The sequence below is a fragment of the Hesperophylax consimilis genome, chromosome 3 (genome assembly GCF_061612785.1).
Source record: "Hesperophylax consimilis isolate HC1 chromosome 3, BYU_Hcon_1.0, whole genome shotgun sequence".
Lineage (NCBI taxonomy): Eukaryota > Metazoa > Arthropoda > Insecta > Trichoptera > Limnephilidae > Hesperophylax > Hesperophylax consimilis.
The window spans coordinates 27,684,654-27,708,949 of NC_142838.1; the positions used below are offsets into that span (position 1 = coordinate 27,684,654).

Here is a 24,296-nt window from a genome sequence, read left to right on the forward strand (position 1 = left end):
GATTTTCTGTTGACAGTACCTAAGCAAAATTATAGTCTTTTATGTTTATCAGTGTTTTATGTGAATACCGCGCAAGAGTCTCCTCTGTCTGGGGCCAGTCGAAATAAAGCATCCCCATATGGGGTATGTTGTTAGGCTGAAGGAAGTAGAGAAAAGTCTGTCAAAAAGTCACCAAATATGACTAAAGCCATTTCAAGCAAGAATTGTGGTCTTTCATACGGGCGATACTGAGAGTATTTACCACTTTGATACGTGCAGCAAAACATATTATATGTTATTTAAATTAATTAATTGTTAAAATAATAGTAAGGATTACATAAACTAATATTAGATTAGACACGGCATATCCATTGAAAAATAACCCTAACACAATTTTGGTTTGGTTCACGTGCACATTTATGAAAAGACCCACGCATTGAGTCCCAATGAGAAATGGGCACTGTGCATTGCGTTTTGCCTTTTGTTGGTCTAGAGTTTTCTTATTTTGCTTCCCAGCTATGGCTGGGCAAGTTCATTTTTTCAATCACATAATTAACCCAGTTCCAAATATTTTAGATTGTACTTATCGTGGACTTTCTTTTAGAAAATGTAATCAGCTATCTGAATACAAAAAACACAAGTAACTTACAGATAGCTTGAAGGCAGCGCATTAACAAATGTCAGAAATTAATAGAATTGCATTTAAAAAGGATTAAAATCGATTTTTATTTATTTATTACTAGATACTAAACAACACAATTACAGAATAGTGAATCTTTGACTGTCTAACTGGGAAGGTTTCCCTTTTCTGGACAATCAAATTGATGGGTTTACTTCATATGAAATTGATAATAATAAATTTTAAATTCCAATTTTTGCTAGTGAGATCACTGTATTTATGAAAAGGGTCTGATTTGTCGCGCTCTGTATTTATTTACATAAATTTTCACATTCACATATATGCATTGATATGATTTTTTTTAAATATATGCATTGGGTCGGCCTTTGAAATTTTGTGCTTGACGTTTTAAAACCGATGTGGCCATCCAGGGAAGTGACGTATCACACAAAAAATCCTAAATGAAGTTAACAATCCTAAGGGACTTTAAATGGTATGTTTCATCAAATAGAAGTGAAAAGATCAACCAACAATGTATTTCACAGCGAATTTCACGTTTTTAACTTATGCAAAGTATAGTTGTTTTAGAAGTCTTTTTTATTTCTTGTTTTTGATCCAGGTACTTTAGCTGCTCTGTTTATTATCTGATAGTGTTACATTTATATTGTCTCCTACTAAAGTTCTCACTTCAGAGGTTTTTGATTTACTTACAATTATATTTTTTTATTCCTTTTGTATTTTCTTAAACCAAAAATAACTGGGTTTTTTTAATGATAAACTAATGCTTATAAGACAAGGTTTTTATGCATAGCACAGAGGATAATAAATTATTATAAGCAATATTTAGTCGCCTGTAATATCAGTAATTCTTGATTGGAGTACTAGTACATATTGAATTATTTGGCGTATTGGAAATAAGCCGACGTGGCTCAGTGGTCCAGAGCATCTGACCGAACATCAGAAGGCACGGGTTCAATTCCCGTCGTCGGCATTTATTTTTACTCGGGAGATATTTTCAATTTTTATTGATATTACAGGCGACTAATTATTGCTTATAATAATTAAAAAATAACTGGTTATTCTGAAAACAGATAGATAGCTACGCTACTTAAGTCACCCGTAATTTGATAATTTATGTAATTTGACGATAACGATTATTTATGGGTGTGTACAGTTTGGCGTCAATGGAAAATAATTACATTTCATTAATATCTCATTTTAATAAAAATAAAACTTTGCCTTTTGTATTTTATATTTTCTTACACTTTATACTTTGTACTTATAACTTTATATCTATGTTAATGGCACACGTTGTGCATTATTATTTTTAAATAAATAAATGAAATTTTACTTGAACCACCTCCACATTTAAATTTTTTAAATGCAATTATCTCAGCTTGACATTTTTTGGGTTACGCCACAACAGCGATGACCGCCTCAACTGAAAATGGTTTTCACGATTTTAGCTTGCGTACGTTATTGAACGTAATTGCACACTAATCTCTAACATTATTCGTTTTCTTTTACATACATCTATTTGAATTTCACTTTGGTTTTTGGTAATGAATGAATGCAAATCTTGGAAGCGGAAATTGACCCACTTCCCGACATCCGATCGAGCTGTAACCCGGCAGATTGACTCGTTATCGATGACAGTGCATTTGGTGGCAATCACGTATACACACACACGGACATATATGCATTTCTCTGAAATCGTATTACTTTACAGCAGTTAATATACTAAATAATTGTCGGTTATACACGATTGGCATTTGGCGATGTTGGTAAAGTTGTCGAGTCCAGTTCCTGGATAGGAAAGTTCGGTTCACCTTTTTAATGTTTTATAAGACATTTAAAAATAGATGTATCCAGTTGTTTCACAAAACTGAAATAATAACCTTCATAGAACTTGAAAATCAACTTTGAAATTTGATCAATTGTTCAAATTCTGTGAAACAATCCGTCCTAAGTGCCATATGTTTATTTTCAGAAAATACAATGAAAAGTAAAAAAAAAAAAAAAATCCTTATAATATATCCTTCCCTAACCAAAAAAAAAAAACAATCAAAAGTGGTGTATTCTATTATTTAGAAAAAAATGCGGAAGCCCCTCAATAATAGGCCGGTACAAACTACACACTACACAGATACCACTCGGTAGGTACCCGGTGGTTTCCGTGTTTAGAAGGCTATAAATCAACAATAAAAAAATTGAAAGTTTGAATTAGGAATAGGTACGCCATATTTTGAAAGAAACAATTCCGATGTCAGATAACGAAATCGCGTTTGTAAACATTTTTGACCGGTAATTATGTAAGTAGGTACCTATTTTCCCGCTTTCAAAGTGAAGTATTAATTTGAATTTAAAATTGTGCATGTTCTTGCCTATTAAATATGTTGCACCTAAGAACACAATTAAAAATAATACTTTCGATGGTGTGTCTCTGTATAACTCTGGTTCAACCTCTAGAACTGTGATTTGCCTTGATCTTAAAAATTGGAACTGATTGTCGGAACTATTCAGACAAGCGATAAAGTAGGTATCAAAATTATTTTATTAATTAATAATTTTATATTTTATAGGAGTATTTCATTTGTTTAAATTTTGACAGATTTCGTTATTTTTATGTTTACTAACGGTAAATGTCTGATCATCCTTTGAAAGGCATCACGAAGCAAATATATTTATTAATAAATTCTATAATTATAATATCCCGTGATTTTCACAAGTGTATACATTTAATACTATAGCCATTTATTATCAAACTTACAAACTTCTGTGCACTCACATTTTTGTACTCTTGATTCCCATATACGTTAAATCATTTTCATGTGCTTTAATATGAAAATATGTCACTCTTTTTTAGAACGAGTCATGCTAAATGTAATTTGACTCCTAAAACAATTTGCATATTATGCCGATAATTTTACAAATCACACTTTGCTTTGCATCGGCAAAAAAGATACATGAACCATGATTTTTTGTTGACGAATCAAACGTTTGTTTTGCGTTGTAATTTTTTCTCTGACCTTTTTAAAGTCATAAAGATATCCAATCGGTGATTTATCATTTACCTGTTAGAACGACGATGATTTTTTAAAAGCGTAATCTTAATCGGATGGTGTGTTATATGACACCGGAATGAGGCAGAATTAAAAGCACCCATGAGTCGTTTTTACCCCCCATCTGAATAGGGCATCACAATAGTTGCTGTATTTGTGGTATTTAGTAGAAAGATGGGTTTGATTTACATTGTTCTCATTTTACCGTATCAGATCGTATCGTTTCAAGTCTCGTATCAAGTTGTGGACATACATTTCTGTGATCGCGTCCAAATACCTCAAATACATTCGTATCTCCTTTGATGACCGAGCAAAATTCGACTCGAGATGGAACTGGCCGTATCACTTATCATATCCTAGTGGCGTATATGTGACTGCATATCACACGTACACAGTAGCGATCATGATACGCGGATAAGGTGATGTGATACGGTTAAATGATACATATTATTATTTGGATGATGACGTGCACACACGCGGACATATACGCATTTCTCTGAAATCGGACGACATTACAGCAAATTATTACAAGCAATAATTAGTCGCCGAAATATCAATACAAATTGAAAATATCTCCCTAGTAAAATAAATGCTGCCAACGGGAATTGAACCCGTGCCTTCTGATGTCCGGTCAGGTGCTCTGAAACAACTGAGCTATGTCGGCTTATTTCCAACCCGTCAAATGATTCAATATGTACTAGTACCTAAATCAACAATTACTGCTTATTATATTTTTTCCACCTGTAAACAACCAACTTTATTTTTGTAGGAAAGGCTTTGTTAGTGCTAAATTTCTCACTAGATGGCGTCGTGACATGTAATATCTTCATTTATTGGTGAAATATTTTTGACTTGTCAAATATTATTATTTTTTAATGATAAACTAATGTTTATAAGACAAGGTTTTGTGCATAGCATAAAGGATAACAAATAATTATAAGCAATAATTAGTCGCCTGAAATATCAATACAAATTGAAAATATCTCCCGATTAAAAATAAATAAAAAAAGAGCACCTGACCGGACATCAGAAGGCGCGGGTTCAATTCCCGTTGGCGGCAATTATTTTTACTTGGGAGATATTTTAAATTTGTATTGATATTTCAGGCGACTAATTATTGCTTAAAATTATTATTTTTCCTTTATGCTATGCATAAAACCTTGTCTAATAAACATAAGTTTATCATTAAAAAATAATAAGACATTACAGCAGTTACCGTTCGAAATAAATGTCGGTCCTATCCACCCGGCATCTGGCAAGGTCGGTAGCGCGTTTGACTCCGGTCCCTGGGAAGGATGCTTCAGTCCTCAGATTTTAAAGAAATTTTAAAATATATATATTATAATATATAAATAGTAATAAAACTTTGTTTATCACGCGTTGATTTTTTTGCGCTAATGTTGAAACGTCATTTTAACGTTTTAGCATTTTTACATTAATTTACCACCAATGCAAGTCACCAGCCGTCAATGTTCTTGAATGACCTAAGTCTAAATTACTATAATATTTAGTTTCAATAGTAATAATTAAAATCAATAACGGTGTGGGCCTCGCTGGGTGCTTGCTCTACCCATATAGTGCGCCGAGGCCCCAATTTTACACTTTAATATGGTTATGTTTGTCTAAGTTAGGTTGCTTAGTTCATGTAGGTGGTGTAGGAGATGTAGTAGGTTTGCTTGCATATTTTAATTGACTAGATATAAATTTGCAGAAGTGCCTACTTTATTTTTTCACCCAAAATAATTTGTATTTTGATATTTTAAATATTTACATGTCATTGAATTTAAATTTGGCGTTTTATTCAAATTTATTTGACTTTGAGATAATGCGCCATAACCCACACATAGTGGGTATTGACCCAAAGGATTCTCCAACAATGCCGAGCTCTGTTTATTTTAGATTTATAGCTATCGAGATTTTAGGCATTGTGGAAAACTAAGATATAAGTAGGTACTTACCTAGATATTTTTTATTAGAATTAGCAGGTGTAGATACTGAAATTTTTAAAAGAAAAAGAAAATACCGCCCAGTTTAAAAAAAAAACTTGTCCAAAAATGTTGCTTAGCGGTTTGTTGACGAATTGAATAAACGTCTATTATCCATATAGTTGTTCCAATGGTTAAGTTGGACAGTGTCGGGCTTCTTAATGGTGACTTGTGACTGGTGAACGGTTATGTATCACCCATAGTCAAGTGCAATAAACCTGCTGCTTGATGTTGGCTGCCGACTTCTGTCATCACCACTTGTTTAAACAATTCTCCCACCCCACCCACCTACTTCTCAGGGGCTCTCAACTTAAATCATCTGAATAAATTTGGCGGTGATGTAAACCAATCATAAAAACGGAAACCTATTCCAGTCCGGGTTCTCGGTACAGATCCCAATGTTGCCACGAGCAGCGTGAATTTTGGCTTTTGAATTTAGAATTTAAAAATTTGAACTATTTTCTCGAGGACCCGTGGTGTGTACTTTATCCTGTGGTGACGTTTTGCACACTTTGATAATACCCTCTATCCGATTACATGAAGTATTACTGTTCTGTTCGCGTATCTAATGGGCATACACGAGTACTAGATGTACGGAGGCGCTCCCTGGTACCGCCGCCTTTCTGGCTATAGCCTTGTGCTCTACGCATTTGACTTTCGGACGGGATTTTGCGTGTTTCATTTTCGTAGAATGCATATTATGCTTGTGATGCACAGACTGCGATTGGGATCGTCACGTACAAAGCATACCGGATGATAGGTTGCCAAAAGTTATGAGTGTGGGTGTCCAGAGGAAGACCGAGGAAGGGGTGGCTAGACAGTAGTAAAGCGTGGAGGAAGATTGGGGAACGACGGAAGTCTGGAGGCGAGTGGTTAGTAGGGTTTGCAAGTTTGCAAACCGCATCTCGCGGGATTTCACTAATATTGTTCCGCGGATTTGCGGGATAGAAAATAGAACTAAATTTGCATTTAACAAACATACCGTTTTAATTTTCACGTGCTTGCGAGTTGTAGCGAAATGTCTGTTCGCGTCTGGAAGACAGGACTCTCCAGTCTTAACGGTTTTATTTTTTTATTCTTCATTATAAACACCCGCTAAAAGGCCAAAACAGTTTGTCAGCAGGTTAATTTTACTTTAAAATACTTATTACGTTACGTTTTCATCGTCTTTTTATAATGTTACTAGTACCAAAGATGACAGATCTCAAACGACTGTGTACTCTTGTCAGTGACAGTTATGTTCTTAATATACTGGTAAAAGATAAGTGATAACAAATTTTCAAAAAATTCTTATCCAATGTTGGCATTATTTAAATTTAATACCCCTTAGTAAAAATTCCGCAAATCTCACAGGATCCCGCGGGATTTGAAAAAGGTGCGGCATTTGCAAATCCCAATTGCGATGGACCGCAGCCATCAGTGGAGAATGTTTGTGGAAGAGGTTAAATCCCATTCTGGGATGTAGCGTCGTGATGAATATGATGATGCTTGTGAATGAGCGCTAAGGCAGGCGAGCACTATAAATGACATGATAAACCATTATGGTGGAGGCACCGTAGTACAACAAGTGGCCTGCTCCTATCGCCCCTGCATGATTCCTGGCTTGCTCCTGTTAAATTAATCTGATTTCATTTTTCATTCTTCATAAATTATAATTTTGATTAATATTTTATTTGATTTTTTATAGCCTGGCAAGGAACCCAGTCCTGTAACTGGATGTTCAATTCAAAATAAATTAATATGTCAAAACGTTTGTGTAATAAAGGGGACTTGGGATTTCCCACACCACCAGTGACGTGTACATTTTGTTTGTATCAGAAACAATTATTATAAATAAATTATTGGTCTTCTTTTTTATTGTTGTAAAGGCTAGTTGATGCAGTTCGGATACTTAAGAACTGGAGTTCAGGGCTGTAGTTCAGAGCCGGCCACTTTTCCTTACTATGTACTGATTTTCGTCCCCTTTATTGTGACATCCGGTATAATTATATGATTTAGCATGACTCATTCCTTAGAGCCTATTGAGTGCAAAAATTATACAAACGATAAAAAACACATTATTTGCCAAATTTACTACCCGATTTCTTTATCCACTAGCTTGCCCGGGACCACAAAAGTGGACCTACGCGGGAAACTCTCAAAGCAGCATGGTCCACTTTTTGGACTTGAGCTTTCGCGCAAAAACCGCCCTGAGTTACTCTTCTATTTATTTTTTAGCATTTTATGTATTATAGTTATAGAAATAAAACTTCTTTCTCCGTGTAATCACTGAATTGGACTTTCTTTTACTAAAGATTTTAGAACGATAACCCTGATATTTATTAAGTTGTTTAGTTGTTTATCAAAGTTTACTGACGTTTTACGATTATTTTTTGTGTTTCTGACTATTTGTCAGTACAAAAATTTATATTATTATATTTTATAAATAAACATTTTAAGTTAAATTCTTACTTATTTTTTTCCCCTTCTATTAGTATAAACAAATATTAATATGTTTTGTATTTTGTGTTACACTTTCAGACATAACTGAATAATAATGATTGGATTATTTGTATAGCGCCGTTTTCGTGAGAAAATCACCTCAAGGGCGCTTAAAACTAGTTTCAGCGCGGTCAGTTGTTAGTGTACGTGAAACAACAATAAGTTAATAATTATATACATTATAGTATCGAGATTGTTTAAACATAATCTCCTCATTAATTTGACAACAAAAACATAAAAATTGATACACTTTTGAGGTCACACTAGCGAAAATTACAACTTTCGACAGTAGTTATTTGCGCGCTGTCAAGTCCGCTCTCGAAGTCCACTCTACACTTATCCCCACAGAATATTTTGTCGGAATAGTTCGTAAATAATTTTTTTTTATTATATGATAAAACATTTATTTTCTTATAATTAAAATGACGCCACAAAGTAATTGTGCAACTATTGAAGAATAAATTAATATTAAATACAGCCTGTTTTTAAATTTTGTTTCAAGGTGATATAATACTTGATGTTTTAACCATCAGGATGTAAAATTTTATTACATAATTTTTTTTTTTTTGGTGTAAATAATTTTTTTTTTTACATTTCTGCAAATGTTTAATGAAGTATTATTTTCAAATAACCCGTCTAATTGAAGGTAATTGGGTAAGCGAATAATATTTTTCATTTATTTAAAACATGCTTTTTTTTGTTTACCTTTGTAAAAATCCCAATGCGAACTTGTCAGGGCACCTTTATAGTATCATTTCGCAAAATACGCTGGTTTTTTACCCGCATATTTTTTAAAGCCTGTAAGTTTTTACATTTCAGGAAGACTAACTGTTTTTGGTATCAATCGAAAGAAGAAGAATGAATGTACAATAAAAAAAAATAGTATTCATATCTCTCAAGAAGTTTCAAAAAAACCTTTCAAGTATTTAAAAGATTAACAAAAGAAACTGATAATGATAAAAATGATTTTTTTTCCAGTTGTCTGTTTATTTATTTAGTGATAATTTATACAAAATAACAACATTACTATTTATATTATATTATTCCCAGTGAGTTTAAAAAAAAACTAATTTCAGGAAACACAATATTAGTAAAATAAAAGAAACTTATTTTTACATAAGAAAACGAATTTAAAAGGGAGTTCAATGAAAACCAAATATCATCTTTAAAAGCTTACCTAGAAAATAATGTAATTACGGTAAATTCTTTGTAATGTGTTCATGCGTCGCGCGGTTTCCAATTTGTTCCGGGGCAATCGCAAGCGAGTGGTTAAGGGGTAGATTTCATTATACTTGATTCCTCTTCCCAACAACTGTAAAATATTGCGAACAATTATTTTATAAGCAACAATTATTAGCCTGAAACACTCATCCACATTGAAAAATCTCCTGATAAAAGATACATGACGCCAACGGGACCCGTGTCCTTTCGATTGCCGGTCGACAGCTCTGACCACTGAGCTATGGCGGCTTATCTCTTATCTGCGAAATAATTCAAAATATACTAGTGTTTCATTCAACAATTACTTAGTCCCGTTGGCGTCATGTATCTTTTATCAGGAGATTTTTCAATGTGGATGAGTGTTTCAGGCTAATAATTATTGCTTGTAAAATAATTGTTACCCTTTGTGCTATGCATAAAAAATCTTGTTTTAAACATTAGTTTACCAAAAAAATAATAAGTAAAATATTGCGTCTGGTAAAATGGATATTTAAAAGCATTATCGATGAAGTGACATTGCCACCTGTAAACGCCAGAGTCAAAGTTTCTCGAGTTTTGCTACATCTTTAGGCAGTTGATTGCACGACGGCCAACGGTAATGAAAAGCTTGTTTATTCTGGAGTCTCCGAAGATTTCACTAAAGATTCTCACAAGACTTCTGTATTAGTCATTGTTCTTATTGAGTCAGCACCACATCTCATCTGTCCGTTTCCTTTCGCTTGCTTTAACCTATAGGATGCCGGGTGACACTACTTTCATAATAACTTATTTTTTCCAAAATTAGGTTTTTGTAAATTGTAAAATCTTACCAGATAATATTTATATATTTATAATAAATATATGTAATTTCCCCAGGATAGCTGCTTATATTCACAGAAATGTTTTATTTTCTCTCTTAACATTATAAAAAAAGTAAAGAAGTAATGAGATTTATTAATGTTTTCCAGCTAAATAAGCATTGTTTACAATAAAAATAAGTCATAAGAGGTTTTCATACAAATATATTATGTCTTTGAAAATTAAAAATTGTGATTTACGCCTGGAAATTTAGCGATGCATTTTTTTCACAGATAAAATAAACATATTTGCAAGTGATGAAATGACAAGATTGTATAATATAAAGATACATTAATTCGTTGCCAAGCGAATAAAAATAAAGAATTGTACGCTTATTATAGCATTTAAGGTTCAAAATAGCATTATATCGAGACAAGTGCGGTGAGCTATAACCATGGTGGATGTCTTGGAACAGGACATTAAATGGAAGTATTAAGTTCCCATGTTTCCACACATTATGAGGCACTGTACTGATTGATTGTTTGTTGCAGGTTTGGTGCTGGTGTCCGCGCTACTGCTGCTGATGGGTCTCTGTATGTTCTGCTTCCCGCGGCATCTGCCGTCGAAGCGCGGTACGGTGGCAGCGGTGGCGGCACGTTCCTCGCCCCCACCCAAGGGCCCGCAGCTCAAGGACTTCCCGCGCACGCTCCGCCGCCAACTCGACAATGACATCCTGATGTTCCGCACGGCCAGCTGCGTGCTGCACCTGCTGCCTGTGGCCGGTCTCTACACCTTCCTGCCCAAGTATCTGGAGTCGCAGTTCCGGCTGCCCACGCACGACGCCAACCTGATCTCTGGTACCTAGCGTTTTCACTTTCTTCTTATTTTGTTCCTGTCGCTGAGAGATCCAAATAAAGGATTCAAAAACAGGACTTTTCTTTACCTATTTATAATCTCTTCAAAAAACGTAACTATTAAAACAAATAAATTTATGTATTCCCGCGAAGATCAAATATTCTTTACAAACTTGAATTGAAAATGAAATTGAACATGAACATTTAAAAAAAAAAATCGAAACTGGAAACTCATAGTAGAAATGGGAAACTGTAGGTATATATCATTTGTAGTCGATGTTGTGGTATAAGTTTTTAGGTACGAGCTTTCGTTTTCAAGTAAATCGAGCCAGAAGTTGAAATTTTTAAGGTTTCAAGTCACTACGGGGTTAATATCGGCTGTTTAATGTCTTTTAAAATGAGGTGAAGCGTAGGCCCCCCTCCCAAAGTATTATTTAACCCTTTCGTTGCCGAAGAAAAGCAAAAAAGTAATAAAAAATCGAAATTTTCAGATCTAAAAAAGAAGTTTTCTGCTTGTACCGTGAGTCTACGGTCACCGTGTATAGTATGCATACTTATTATTTTTTCATTTATTCAATTTTAAAAGTTTATAATTTTTTATTATTATTATTAAATAACTATTATGTAATGTCAATAAATAGTCATTAATAACTATTTTATATCCTGATGATTTTTTAAACCTATCCTTGGGGATGCGCTGATGTTAGCAAGAGGTTAAGGGGCTTATTGCATAGTTACCAATATCCAAAACATTCTGGGCAATTGTACAGTGAAGTTATCAATATTTCTTAGAGGTTTCAATTGCTTGTCTTTTTTATCATTGTGTCAATTATTATTTATTGTGTATTTATATGCAAATTGCCAATTTCATTAAGCATCAAACCATTTCGCATGAGAGGATAGACCGCCACAGGTGCCCCCGACTTCTTCCACCATTCACTTCAGCGTCATATATTCTCCTTACACCTTTCTTTGTGCTTCCGTTCTACATGCTCAAACCATCTAAGCGACCCTTAATCTTACAATTGCATTGTTTATATTATAATTTTTTTGATGAATGTTGTGTTTGTTTTCAGGTATCGGTGGTATCCTGGTGATGGGAGTAGGCATCATGCTGAGTGGAGCGTTCATACTGAAGTTGGTACCTACTGCGCGCTTTGTAGCCGGTTGGATTGCCTGCACTGCGCTGGTGTATTCTTTAGGTAATCTAAATTTCTAATGAACTATAACCATATAACCACGGACGTATATATAGCTTTGATAAGGGGGGGGTCCGCAAATTAAAAAAAAATATATAAGGTCATGTTTTCGTGAAAAAAATAGTCAGTCTTAATCAATCAGCCTTTATTTTTAAATATTATATATATATAAATCATTCAGTCTCTGATATTTGAACTAAAAATAAACATAACATAATTATCGCTCCTTATTTAAATAAAATCGCTTCGTTTATAACATAAAAAAAGAAATAACATAAAATAAAAGGTGGAAAACAAAATAACTTTTTTTTATACCTAATTTGTTAAGGTACACTAAACAAAAATACTCTTTCATCTTAAGAACAAATAATTTGTTTTAAAATTGAAACACCTTTTATTTAATCACATAACCAAATAATTTATTCTAAACTTTGGTCATATATTAAGGCACTCTTTTTAATGAACTACAATTATAAAATTAAAATCAAAAAGTATCATCCTACCTACAATAACAAAATATTTTTAATGCAAATAATACTTAATGTATGAAAAAAATAAGCATTTTCTCTCAAGCTAAATGAAGAGCTTTCATCTTAAGAACAAAATAATTTCTTTTAAACTTTGGTCGTATTATTATGACACTCTTTTTAATGAACTACAATATAATTAAAATTAAAAATTACCTACCTACCTACAGTAACACTAACAAAATATTGTAAATTCAAGTTATACATGAAAATAAATGTAGTTTTCTCTCAAACAAAAAAAACTGACACGAGATTCATTGTTTTACAACTACTATTAATTAAAAATTATCATTCCTTATTTCAAATAAATGGTTGTGCTTTTTTAAATAAGTTATAACTTCTTCGTAAATAATATAAAAAAATAAACAGTATCTAGGTATTACCTGTGTGAACATTATTAACGAATAACATAAAATAAAAGGTAGAAAACAAAATTACTTTTTTAGGTCCACTAATTTCTTTAGGTACCTACCTACACTAAACAAAAAATACTCTTTCATTTTAAGAACAAAATAATTTCCTCTAAACTCTGGTCATTTTGTATGGCACTCTTTTTAATGAACTACAATATAATTAAAATTAAAAAGTACCATCCTACCTACAATGACAAAATATTTTTAATGCAATAATACTTATTTGAATATAATGAAAATAAAAAGTGTTTTCGTGGCTCGCAGTTCAGTGCACCGAACATGTCCGACCGCAGGACGAAATCTCCCGAATTCAGTTTCGGTTTCGGCCGTAGTTTCGGCTGGATGGCGGCCGAAACCGAAACTAAGCCGAAACTCGTTTTTTGGCCGAAACTAGGCCGAAACCGAAACCGAAAGTTCGGTCGGACACTACTTTAAAGTAATACATTTAGTCTTTTACGTTTAATTGCTAACTGATTAATAATTTCTTCGGAATCAAGTTGCACCGCCAGATCTCGGTGTACGCTCATTAAAGCCAGACCAGTAAGTCTTTCGTCGCCCATTTTATTTCTTAGGTAAGTTTTTAACCTCTTTAATGTAGAGAAAGATCTTTCAGGGGTTGCAGTGGACACTGGGAGTGTGGCTAAAATAATTAGAAGCTTTTTTATTAAAGGGAAAAACTGATCATCGCAGTTATCGATGGTGACGATCACAGTTGCAGGTTTTTGTGCTACAGATTTCCAGTGATTGTGCCATATCTCATATTCACTCAGAAATATTGTGCCTTTATTTTCCCCACCCAGAAATGTTTGTGTAATCTTGTTAAGATTTTCTTTTATCCTGGAGTCATTACTGGTTTTTTCAGGTAGCAGCATTTGAATTCCTTCGATCGTCGATTCATGTGGTTTAAAACGAGCGTCGAGTTCTGTAATAACATGATCAATGAAAGGGTAAAACACATTTCGTCGGTAGTATATTTCGGCAGTTTCTGCTGCAATATTATTGCGCAGGGTTTGCCTTCCAGTTATTCTTGGCATTACTATATCGCTTGAACTCATCTGCTGTGCTTGCTCAAAAAGAATTGCGAACTGACTTTCGTTCCGAACATTTAGTAAAGTCGTTTTTACATTTTTTGTATATTCGCAAATGTTGGTCAAATCGACATTGACTTTCTGCATTGCTTTGTTAAGGTTTGCTGTATATGAAAAAACTTTTCTCAGTATAACTAAAGAAACAATAAACTGGCTGTTATCCATAGCGATTTGAAGATGGTATGCTTGAGTAGCGACGTCGCTACTAGCAGCATCTTGAAGTGCCCCAAGTGTTTCGCATATAACGGGAACCATTTCTGCAAATCTTTCGACAGCCACGTGTTTCTCGGTCCATCGTGTCTCACAAAGAGAGATAAGCGTTGAATGAGATGAATTAATTTGATCCGCAATTTTCTTCAAAAGTCCGTCGCGAAGCGGTGATAGGCGAAAAAAGTTTATTACGCTCTTAATGGTTCCGATACAGTTACGTATTATTGGTATCTCACATGAATGCGCTAAAACTAAGTTGAGAACATGAGCAACACAGTGTACGAATTGCGCTCTCGGGTATTGCTCTGCGATTATTGTTCTTACGCCCCGTAACCGGCCGCTCATCACTGCAGCGCCATCATAGCCTTGACCAATCCATTTATCCATATCCAAATTATATGATAAGAGATGTGATATAATAGTCGTTGCCAAAGCTTGAGCTGAAACATCTTCTACGTGGATGAATTCTAAAAAATCTTCCCGTATAACCGATTTCCCAGATGAGCAGTGTACGTATCGTAAACATAACGCTAATTGTTCTCGCCGTGATATGTCTTGTGTTTCATCAGCAAGTACAGTAAAAAAACCAGCCTCTTTGACCCTATTAAGTACTTGCGCTTGAATAGCACTACCACATAGTTCAATCACTTGATTTTGAATTCCTGGTGACGTATACATGGCTCTACTGTGAATGTTTTGTGTTAGTAAATGATTTTTAAGTGCTTCATCGCCAGATCGCGCACGAAAACGAAGAAGTGCTCTAAAACTACCATCATTATGTTCGGGTTCATTTATCCCAATTTCTCCAAAATCACGACTTCCTCTTAGTGCTATTTCTTGCCTTCCACAAAGAATAATTGTTTCAACAATGGCTTTCAATCTTTTTCTGTTCTCTTCGGCAATTTTACTGTTTTCTGCATTCATGCACTCTATAACATCAAACGTTTTTCCTTCCATGATCCTTGCAAAATTTGCTGCCTGCTCAACAGCAAATTTATGATACTTAGTATCTGCATGGTGATCAAAGCTCTCTAAAGCTTTCTTCCAGTAAGTAAATGGCTTACTAACCAAGGCTCCAAGTTCTTGCTGACCACGACCGCCATGCTTTTTTCCAAATAAAACACATACTTTGCAAAGTGCTCCCTGCATGACGTTTGAATATACAAGCCATGAGTACCTGGTAGTCCAATGGCGTTGAAAAGAAAGTTTCTTTTTACCAGTGATAGTGACTGGAAATTTAAATGTATCCGGAGGGGTCCAAAGCTCTTTTAATGCTCTCAGCTTTTCCTCGTCATTGCTTGGAGGATGACATACGTAGAGCGCAATATCATAACCCGTCCTGGCTGCGGCTGCGGACGTAGCCGAACACAAATCCATCCTGGCTGTAACAAAGACATATTTGACTAAAACAAAACAACAGCACATACCCATCTTCAAACAGCTTTTTGGTCATATTTAATTGTAAGAATAATAATAATAATTTGTGACTCTAATACTCTAATCCATACTATAATTAAATCGTAAGCGTTCCGTTTCTGTAAGTACATAAATATTTACAAAAAAAAAACAATTCATACGCACTATAATTATGTTACTGAGGTCAATAAAATAGTTATTAAAATTTTTGTCTGTTTGTCTGTGCGTTTGACCACGCTAATCTCAGAAACGGCTTAATCGATTTGTATGCGGTTTTGTTTAACATTTTAGTCTATGTTTCATTCCAATCGGTTCATAAACTAAAAAGTTATGTTAAGAATAAGAATTTTCAACTAAAAATTAAGTCTACGCGAACAATGTCGCGGGCACCAGTTAGTTGTTAGTTAAATATAATTGTATTTCTTTCTGTTAAAAGGCGAAATGATTTTATAACACTTAGGTACACGTCGCATATACACTGAAATTACCATTTGTCAAATATTTTATGCTCACGGCAAAACATTTGTTTACAGAAATTCTCTGGGAATAAAAATAAGAGCAGGATAAAAGTTTTTAAAATTCTAGTAACTGGGTTCCTTCCTAATAAAATAAACAAGAGACTTACCTTTCTTCACTTCATCGTCATCAGTATCTGTGGATGGCCCCGCTCTATTTATTCCTACTTCTTCAATATGACAGGATTCCACATTGTCTTTTGATAAAAGTTCATTGGGATTTGGTCTCTCTTTCTTAGAAAAAAAACTCAAAAGAGATACCTGATTTGATCGTTTCATACTTTTTAAATGCGACACTTCTTTCTGTATTAAAACAACTGACAACTGCGCAACGCGAAGAGACAAAATAGACTAAACTAGATTCTAGCTTGGTATGGTGCGCGCGGAAGAAACGCGGGCGGCGGCGGCGCGCCGCGGCGGGGGCACTGCCCATTCCCCCGCTCCCCGCACTGTGGCGGACTTAAGAAACTATCGTATTCTACAATCGGCGCGGTGCAATGGGGGGGGTCCGGACCCCCAAGACCCCCCCCTTATATACGTCCGTGCATATAACTGTAACTAGTCGATGATAAGCATACATTTCCAGAGTCAAAAATGTAATTATGTGAAATACCCTCGATAGCAAAACATTCTAAATTGGTCATGCTTTAATAAATATTTTATAAATTCTAATCGTTTTTTAATATTAGTGGTTATTAAGATATCTCACTTTTAAATCATCTTCTTCTTTTTGAATGCTTACTACAGAGTCTTAAACCGCTTCATTAACAGATAAGCACGAATCTAGCATTTGTCCTATAATCAGGATATAATTTTAGATTACCTAAAGAATACAGATAAGCACGAATCTAACATTTGTCCTATAATCAGGATATAATTTTTTTCATCGATGGTTGTAAATTTTAAACATAATTACAGTGAAACCTCTATCTATCGTTCCTCGAATAATCGTTTTCCCGGATGTATCATTTATTTCTTCTAGTCCGAATTCATTTCATACAAAAATAGATCGCATCAATCGTTTCTATGTCCACCATTTTCCCGCATTCATTGTAGGAATTACGTCGCATATTTGACATATTTTGTCTGTGTTGAAACGGCGCCAGACGGCATTCGTTACGATGCGCGAAACTTTTCATAGAGAAAGAATAACAGTTTGTCGCCACCATCAGTCGCTAGTTGTCGTCAGTTGTCACTAGATACCCGAACTTAGTGGAGTGTGTGCAGTTATCCTTTTTGAGCTTTTAAACTATCTTCGAAAGGAGCCGTTCGATAAAAAAAGTACATACTCTTCAAGAAAGATTGAAAATTATTGAAGACGTGGAAAAAAACCCCGCTGAAAAACGCGTCGATATAGCCAAGCTTTTAGGAATCGCGGCATCCACGTTAAATTCTTTTTTCTTGAAAAAAAACGAAATTCGGGAGCAAATTCAAAAGTGCGGAAAATCTTCGAAAACTAGAAAAACCAGTAAAGAATCGAAGTTTAGCGAACTGGAGAAAATTCTTTTCTCTTGGTATCAACAATCTTGTGCCGTTAACATTCCGATTGATGGGAGCATTGTTCGAGAAAAGGCAAAACAAATTGCGGAGAGACTCGGCATAAATGATTTTGCAGCATCGAACGGGTGGATAAGTCGTTTTAAAGATCGCCACGGTCTTGTGTACAAGAAGCTCGCAGGAGAGTCCGCATCCGTAGAGCTGGAAAGAACTTCGCTATGGATAAATGAGCTTCCAAAACTGTTGGAAAATTACGGGCCTCGGAATATTTACAATGCTGATGAAACAGGACTCTTTTATAATTGTCTGCCCGACGGCACACTCACGATAAAGGGCGAGTCCTGCCACGGTGGTAAGGGGTCGAAAGAGAGGATCTCTGTGTTATTTTGCGTTAACAGTGATGGAAGTGACATGCGCGAACCACTCGTTATTGGCAAATCGTTAAAGCCTAGGTGTTTTAAAAACACAAAAACTTTACCAGTAAAATATTACGCGAACAAAAAGGCATGGATGACCACAAACATTTTTAATTTGTTTTTAAGGGACCTTGATGCGGAAATGCGCGTAAAGCAACGAAACATTTTATTGTTCATAGACAACTGTGCAGCGCACCCAACTGAGACGACATTTTTGAAGAATGTAAAAGTTATTTTTTATCCTGCAAACTGTATGAGCGTTTTGCAACCATTAGATATGGGAATTATCAAATGTTTCAAAGGATTTTATCGGAAACAACTTGTGCAGAAGGCTGTGTATTTGATGAATTCGGGCACTTCAGTAAATAAGGCAACTTTAAAGATTGACATTCTACAAGCGTTGCATTTCACATTGACTGCTTGGCGTCAAGTCAAACAGACAACAGTTGTAAACTGTTTCAACAAATGCGGTTACAATAGAGTGTCAGAATCTTTAGATGAACAACTAGAACACGTTGAGGTTGCTGAAGATGATTGGCTTAGATTAGATACTCAAACAAATTTTAACAATTTTGTTACTTTCGACGACAATATTTCAACGTGTGGGATAGAAACTATCGAAAGCTTGTGTGACGCAAGATTGACGGAGACAACAGAAGAGGTCGATATTGATGAAGAGGAGCCGCTGCCTGTACCTTCATTTTCAGAAGCATGCACACTCTTTGAAAGATTGAAAACTTTCTACTACGCACACTCAATATCTGATGCCGAAAAAAATATCATTTGCAAAGCTGAAAATATACTATTGACTTGCGGAAATAAAACAGTAAAAAAAACAAATGTCCATGAAAGATTATGTATTTACAATGCAATAAACTTTAAACAAATTTTGGTTCTGTTTAGCTTTGTATTTTTTAAAATAAATACATTTATTTACATGTAAAACTTATTTTCTTCTTATAATTTTAATCTACCAACGGTTATGCAGATTGGGAGGAAGGTATCTGTACTGGATCGTATCTCCTTGTGTTTTGTCCTCTTAATCCCGCATTCATTGTTTTCCCGCATCCATCGTTTATTTCAATAGATAAATAATTCCCTTTAAAACCAATAGATAGAGGTTTCACTGTATTTAAAAAATTCTCGCTTGTAATTTTGTATTGGGATAGACTAAATTTTGTTCTGTGATCGAACTGTTGGGAACCCTCAGTTTAATTTTACCTTACTTCAGGCACACAGACACGCTCAAAACACATTTCTATCCGACCTCTTCAGTGGTCATGACAGAATGAAACTAAATGAATACTTTTCCTATTTCAGGCATGGTGATCCTCATGTTCGTGGGCTGCCCTATGGACGACCTGGTGGGGCTGAGCCGCCCTCTGTCCCCCCTGTCCTCCACCCCTCTGCCCGCACTCTCGCTGGAGTCCCCCTTTGGCACGCCCCTACCCCCCCTGTCTTCCCTGCCCTACCAATCCGCGCAGCCCGCCTGCCAGGCCTCCTGCTCCTGCGATCGGGACAAGTTCGGAGTGGTTTGTGGACAGGTATGACAATACTCATTTTGATTCCATTACAAAACAACACCATTGAAAAGTGATGAAAAAAGAAAAAAACTAATCTAACCTAACCTTAGATAACCTAACCTAGCCTACTATTTTATTGTTCTGTTTTGTCCGGTTACCACCCATTTTACGGGCTCAGGTAACATCTGGGTATATTATTTTGTATTATAATGAATAGCTTTTCCTCAATCGACACTACACATTGTGGATACCATTCACCAGACTACCAGAATGTCTAGACTTGCCAAATCAAATCAAGGCCTCCAAGTTGTGTTATAAGTCTAAATGGTTTTTGCCAGTCATTACGCAAGTGAACATTCTTATACTGCGTATACTTTTGCTAACCGAGACGCGAGCTGAACCATAGATTATGGGAAAGGAACGAAGCAACCGCAAGTGGCTTTTCGCGCTGTATGTACTCTAATCTTATCCATAAACAAATAACAAGTCAATTGAATTCAAATAAATTGTTTGCAAATCCTCAATCTGCATACAGAAAGTTCCACTCAACCGAAACCGGACTACTTTGTATGCTGTCAGACATAGATCTTGCCATAGAGTCAGGTAAGTTAGCACTTATCTCACTCTTAGACATGATTGCAGCGTTTGACACAATTGATCACAACTTCCTCATTAACTCTTGCCAGGCCGAGATGCCAAACAAAACGTCTGTAACCAAGTCGGTCTTCCGACGACCCCATGCATTTTTCTGTCGTATGGGCTTTTAAACTATACAAATCCTAATTATTCACTCAATTATTAATGGTAACTTATGTATTTGCGCAGGAATACGTAAAATACTAATCGATAAATTCTTCCGAGAAAGAATAAGTGCCGCCAACGGGAAATGAATCCGCAGCCTTCTGATTGTCGGTCAGCTGCTCTAACCATTAAGCTACGTCGGCTTATTCCAATCCCACCATAATATGTACAGTATTTTTCATTTAACAATTATTGCTTTTTAAATTTTTTTCACCTGAAAACAACCAACCTTTTTTTGTAGATAGGCTTTGTTAGTGCTGAATTTCCCTCTAGATGGTGTCTTTTAAAATAATCATAGTTTTTAATTCGTTATCAATTTGAGCAAAACTCATCAAGGTAATTTTCGCGCAGTTTTGCGTATTTTCGGCCAGAAATCGGGTGCATTCTGAGAATTTTTTTCTCTGGCTTTGAACAGGTCAAAAACACAAAAAAATCTATTTTATTCTATCACACTGGTTATTTTAACACTTCATGTTTGGCCCATACAAATCTGAGCCCCATTTAGAGATTTCTGAGCCATTTCTTTAGCTGACTTAACCCATTGGCCTCCCAATTGTTGAGGTAAAAAATGGCCCTCGTCTCTGAATTTTTTTTAATCTGTAGTGGTGTACTAAATCTACTATAACTTTTAAATACAATCATTTTTCAAAATTAACTTATGTATTAGATCAAGTTATGTTAAATATATATTTTGAGTTTAAAAAAAAATAATAATATGAGTAAATGTGGATATAAATGTAACTTTAGATACAAAAAATTTGAACATTTGTCAATCTTATTGGCACAATTTTTATTTACGTAGTGTATAATATATTCATTCGTAATTATCAGGGAAAACTTACCCATATATTATTGCCTAACACTACGAAATGAATGTTTCATTATCTATAGAGCGATAAGCATTTAAAATTTGAAACCCACATATCACCTGTATGTCCGTTTGTCGTTTTTAAGCTGACATACTTCAGGCTCAGGTGGTTGTCGTTTAATAAATAGCGATACAGCGTTTGATGCCAATGGGTTAAATACAATTGATATATTTATAAATTGCAAAATACAATTCCCTTATAAAAACTATTTTATGTCGATTTAGGAAAATTGTACATTATCACAAACACCCGCATAGTATTATTATTATAGTTATTAATAATATTCATAAAATTGTCAGCATGCTAAATTTACAAGATGTTATGTGATATCAAACCTGTATTGTTTTACATATTAATATCAAGCATTGTTGAAATTTGTTAAGATTTTGAATAGTAAACTATACACGGTGTCCGGAAACTCGTAGTACAAGCGGGAAACTGGAGAATCTACACCACATGGGGAACCCAAAAAAACATAAAGTTTTTTGATTTGAGCATTTTCAAAAAAAAAAAAAAAAACCAAAAAAAAATATTTTTCGGCTATTTTAGGGTTAAAGTTTTTTCTGGTGTTTAGGGTTGAATAACAGATGTTTTAACCCTGCAGAACAGAAATATTTTATGATTACACCGGGTTAAATGAAGGGTGATTTCAAAATAATGCTTCAAATCCGAGTTTCTTCATTTGTTTTACTTTCAAATAGTTTTAATTAGTTGGGTACTTTGATCTTCAGTAATAATTTATAAGAATTTGATTAAAAAAAAAAAAAAAAAAATCAACTTCAAACTTGATTTACTCGATAACGAAAGCTCAAATAAAAAAAAAATATACTACAAAATCGACTCCAAATGTGATGTAGATTCACCAGTTTCCCGCTTGTACTACGAGTTTCCGGACACCCTGTATTATATTCAAACAGTCATCAGAATTCATAATATGTAAATACCTGGGAATGTTATTTCTATATTACGTAATATGATTTGTATAACACTGGCAGAAAATGTGCTAAATCATCTGTTTACTTAGAACTTTGAATAATGTTTGATAACATCGTTAAGATTATGTAAACCTTAAAATTGTACATTATTTAAACTCATTTACAAACCACCAGCTACTTGATGAATATTACATTTTATCCCTCAGGCCTCTGACATATTTTTTATAAATAAATGGAATTTTTCTGATCATAGACCGGTCAGTGGTTGAGTGGGCATAGCGCTTGGGTCTCACCCGAGCGTCGCGTGTTCGATTCCTCGGCTAGCTAAGTCCTCCATCACAACACAAGCAACATTTTTGACTTTCTGTGGTGGTAGTAGGAGATTTTCAAACATTGTTGGGTTATTCGTAACCTGGGAATGTTTGTCTTTCTTTTTAAAAAAAAAAAAAAATATTCAGGGTGTCCGGAAACTCGTAGTACAAGCGGGAAACTGGTGAATCTACATCACATTTGGAGTCGATTTTGTAGTATATATTTTTTTTATTTGAGCTTTCGTTATCGAGTAAATCGAGTTTGAAGTTGATTTTTTTTTTAATTTTATTTTTTTTTTTAATCAAATTCTTATAAATTATTACTGAAGATCAAAGTACCCAACTAATTAAAACTATTTGAAAGTAAAACAAATGAAGAAACTCGGATTTGAAGCATTATTTTGAAATCACCCTTCATTTAACCCGGTGTAATCATAAAATATTTCTGCTCTGCAGGGTTAAAACATCTGTTATTCAACCCTAAACACCAGAAAAAACTTTAACCCTAAAATAGCCGAAAAATATTTTTTTTTGGTTTTTTTTTTTTTTTTTTTGAAAATGCTCAAATCAAAAAACTTTATGTTTTTTTGGGTTCCCCATGTGGTGTAGATTCTCCAGTTTCCCGCTTGTACTACGAGTTTCCGGACACCGTGTATATAGTAATAATAATATTTGGTTAAATTATATAGTGCCTTTTTCGTTAAAAATCACCTCAAGGGCGTTGTACAAATATATTTATTAAATAATTAATATTATAACTACTGACTTAAAACTATTGACTTACGACTAAGGAAGACTTGACTTAACTGCTATCTTAATGACATACATATTTACATATTATGTAGAAACTTAAACTTACATTAACATTAACAATCTAATTTTACTAGCGCCAGAAGAAGAAGAAAGTTCTATTATATTAGGGTGTTTTTATAATTAATTTTAGAACACGGGTGCAAAATGCGCCCAATGGGTTAGCTGGATATATACATTAAATGAAAGAATGAATTGTGTTATAAACATTATTGTTACCCCACTTTTTTTGTAGTTTCATATAAAAATAATTAATAAATATTTTAAAAAATTTTCTCAAATTACGGTCAGAACCTTTGGTTTCATAGAGGAGTACGTTTTAATTTTTCTTTGATTAACTCCTGGATTTGAATATAAAGCGTGGCGTTTTCTCCTCTGTTTAGTTCATATTTCACACCATTTCAGTACTCTCCCAAGGCACAATGATTTCTATGAGACCATATGATCTGTTCCCAAAATCAAAAAAAATTAGCCTGAGGGGTTAACTGAAATCCAATATGTGCAAAATGCTTCACTTCATCTCTTTGGTGTAAATATTTTAATAATATTTCACTGAATTTGGAAGATAAAAGGTTTCACTAATAAACTTTCCTTTTGTTTCCAGTGTTTCCTATGCACTGAATAGACAATACACATTAGAAATGCATTCCATGTAGATTTGAATGGAAATCAATGTTGCCACTGACATTTTGATCCTAGCCCTTTTAGAACCCTCTCTGTCTCTCTTCCACTCCCTGACATCATACAAAGACGAGCACACAAAACAACGACTTCTCCAGCGCAGTGCT

At 34.5% G+C, this 24,296-nt stretch overlaps 1 protein-coding gene and 1 non-coding gene across 2 annotated transcripts in view; both read left to right on the forward strand.

Annotated features, from left to right (window-relative positions):
• Positions 1–24,296, forward strand: part of Oatp74D (Organic anion transporting polypeptide 74D) — a 77,139-nt gene that overhangs the window by 38,673 nt on the left and 14,170 nt on the right. Inside the window, exons 4-6 of the mRNA XM_089649990.1 lie at positions 10,676–10,981; positions 12,055–12,180; positions 19,580–19,803. Coding sequence (XP_089506116.1) covers positions 10,676–10,981; positions 12,055–12,180; positions 19,580–19,803 — 656 coding nt within the window. The remainder of the gene's footprint in view (positions 1–10,675; positions 10,982–12,054; positions 12,181–19,579; positions 19,804–24,296) is intronic.
• On the forward strand, positions 1,517–1,589 carry TRNAF-GAA (transfer RNA phenylalanine (anticodon GAA)). Its single transcript has one exon. It is a non-coding gene; the product is annotated as a tRNA-Phe (tRNA).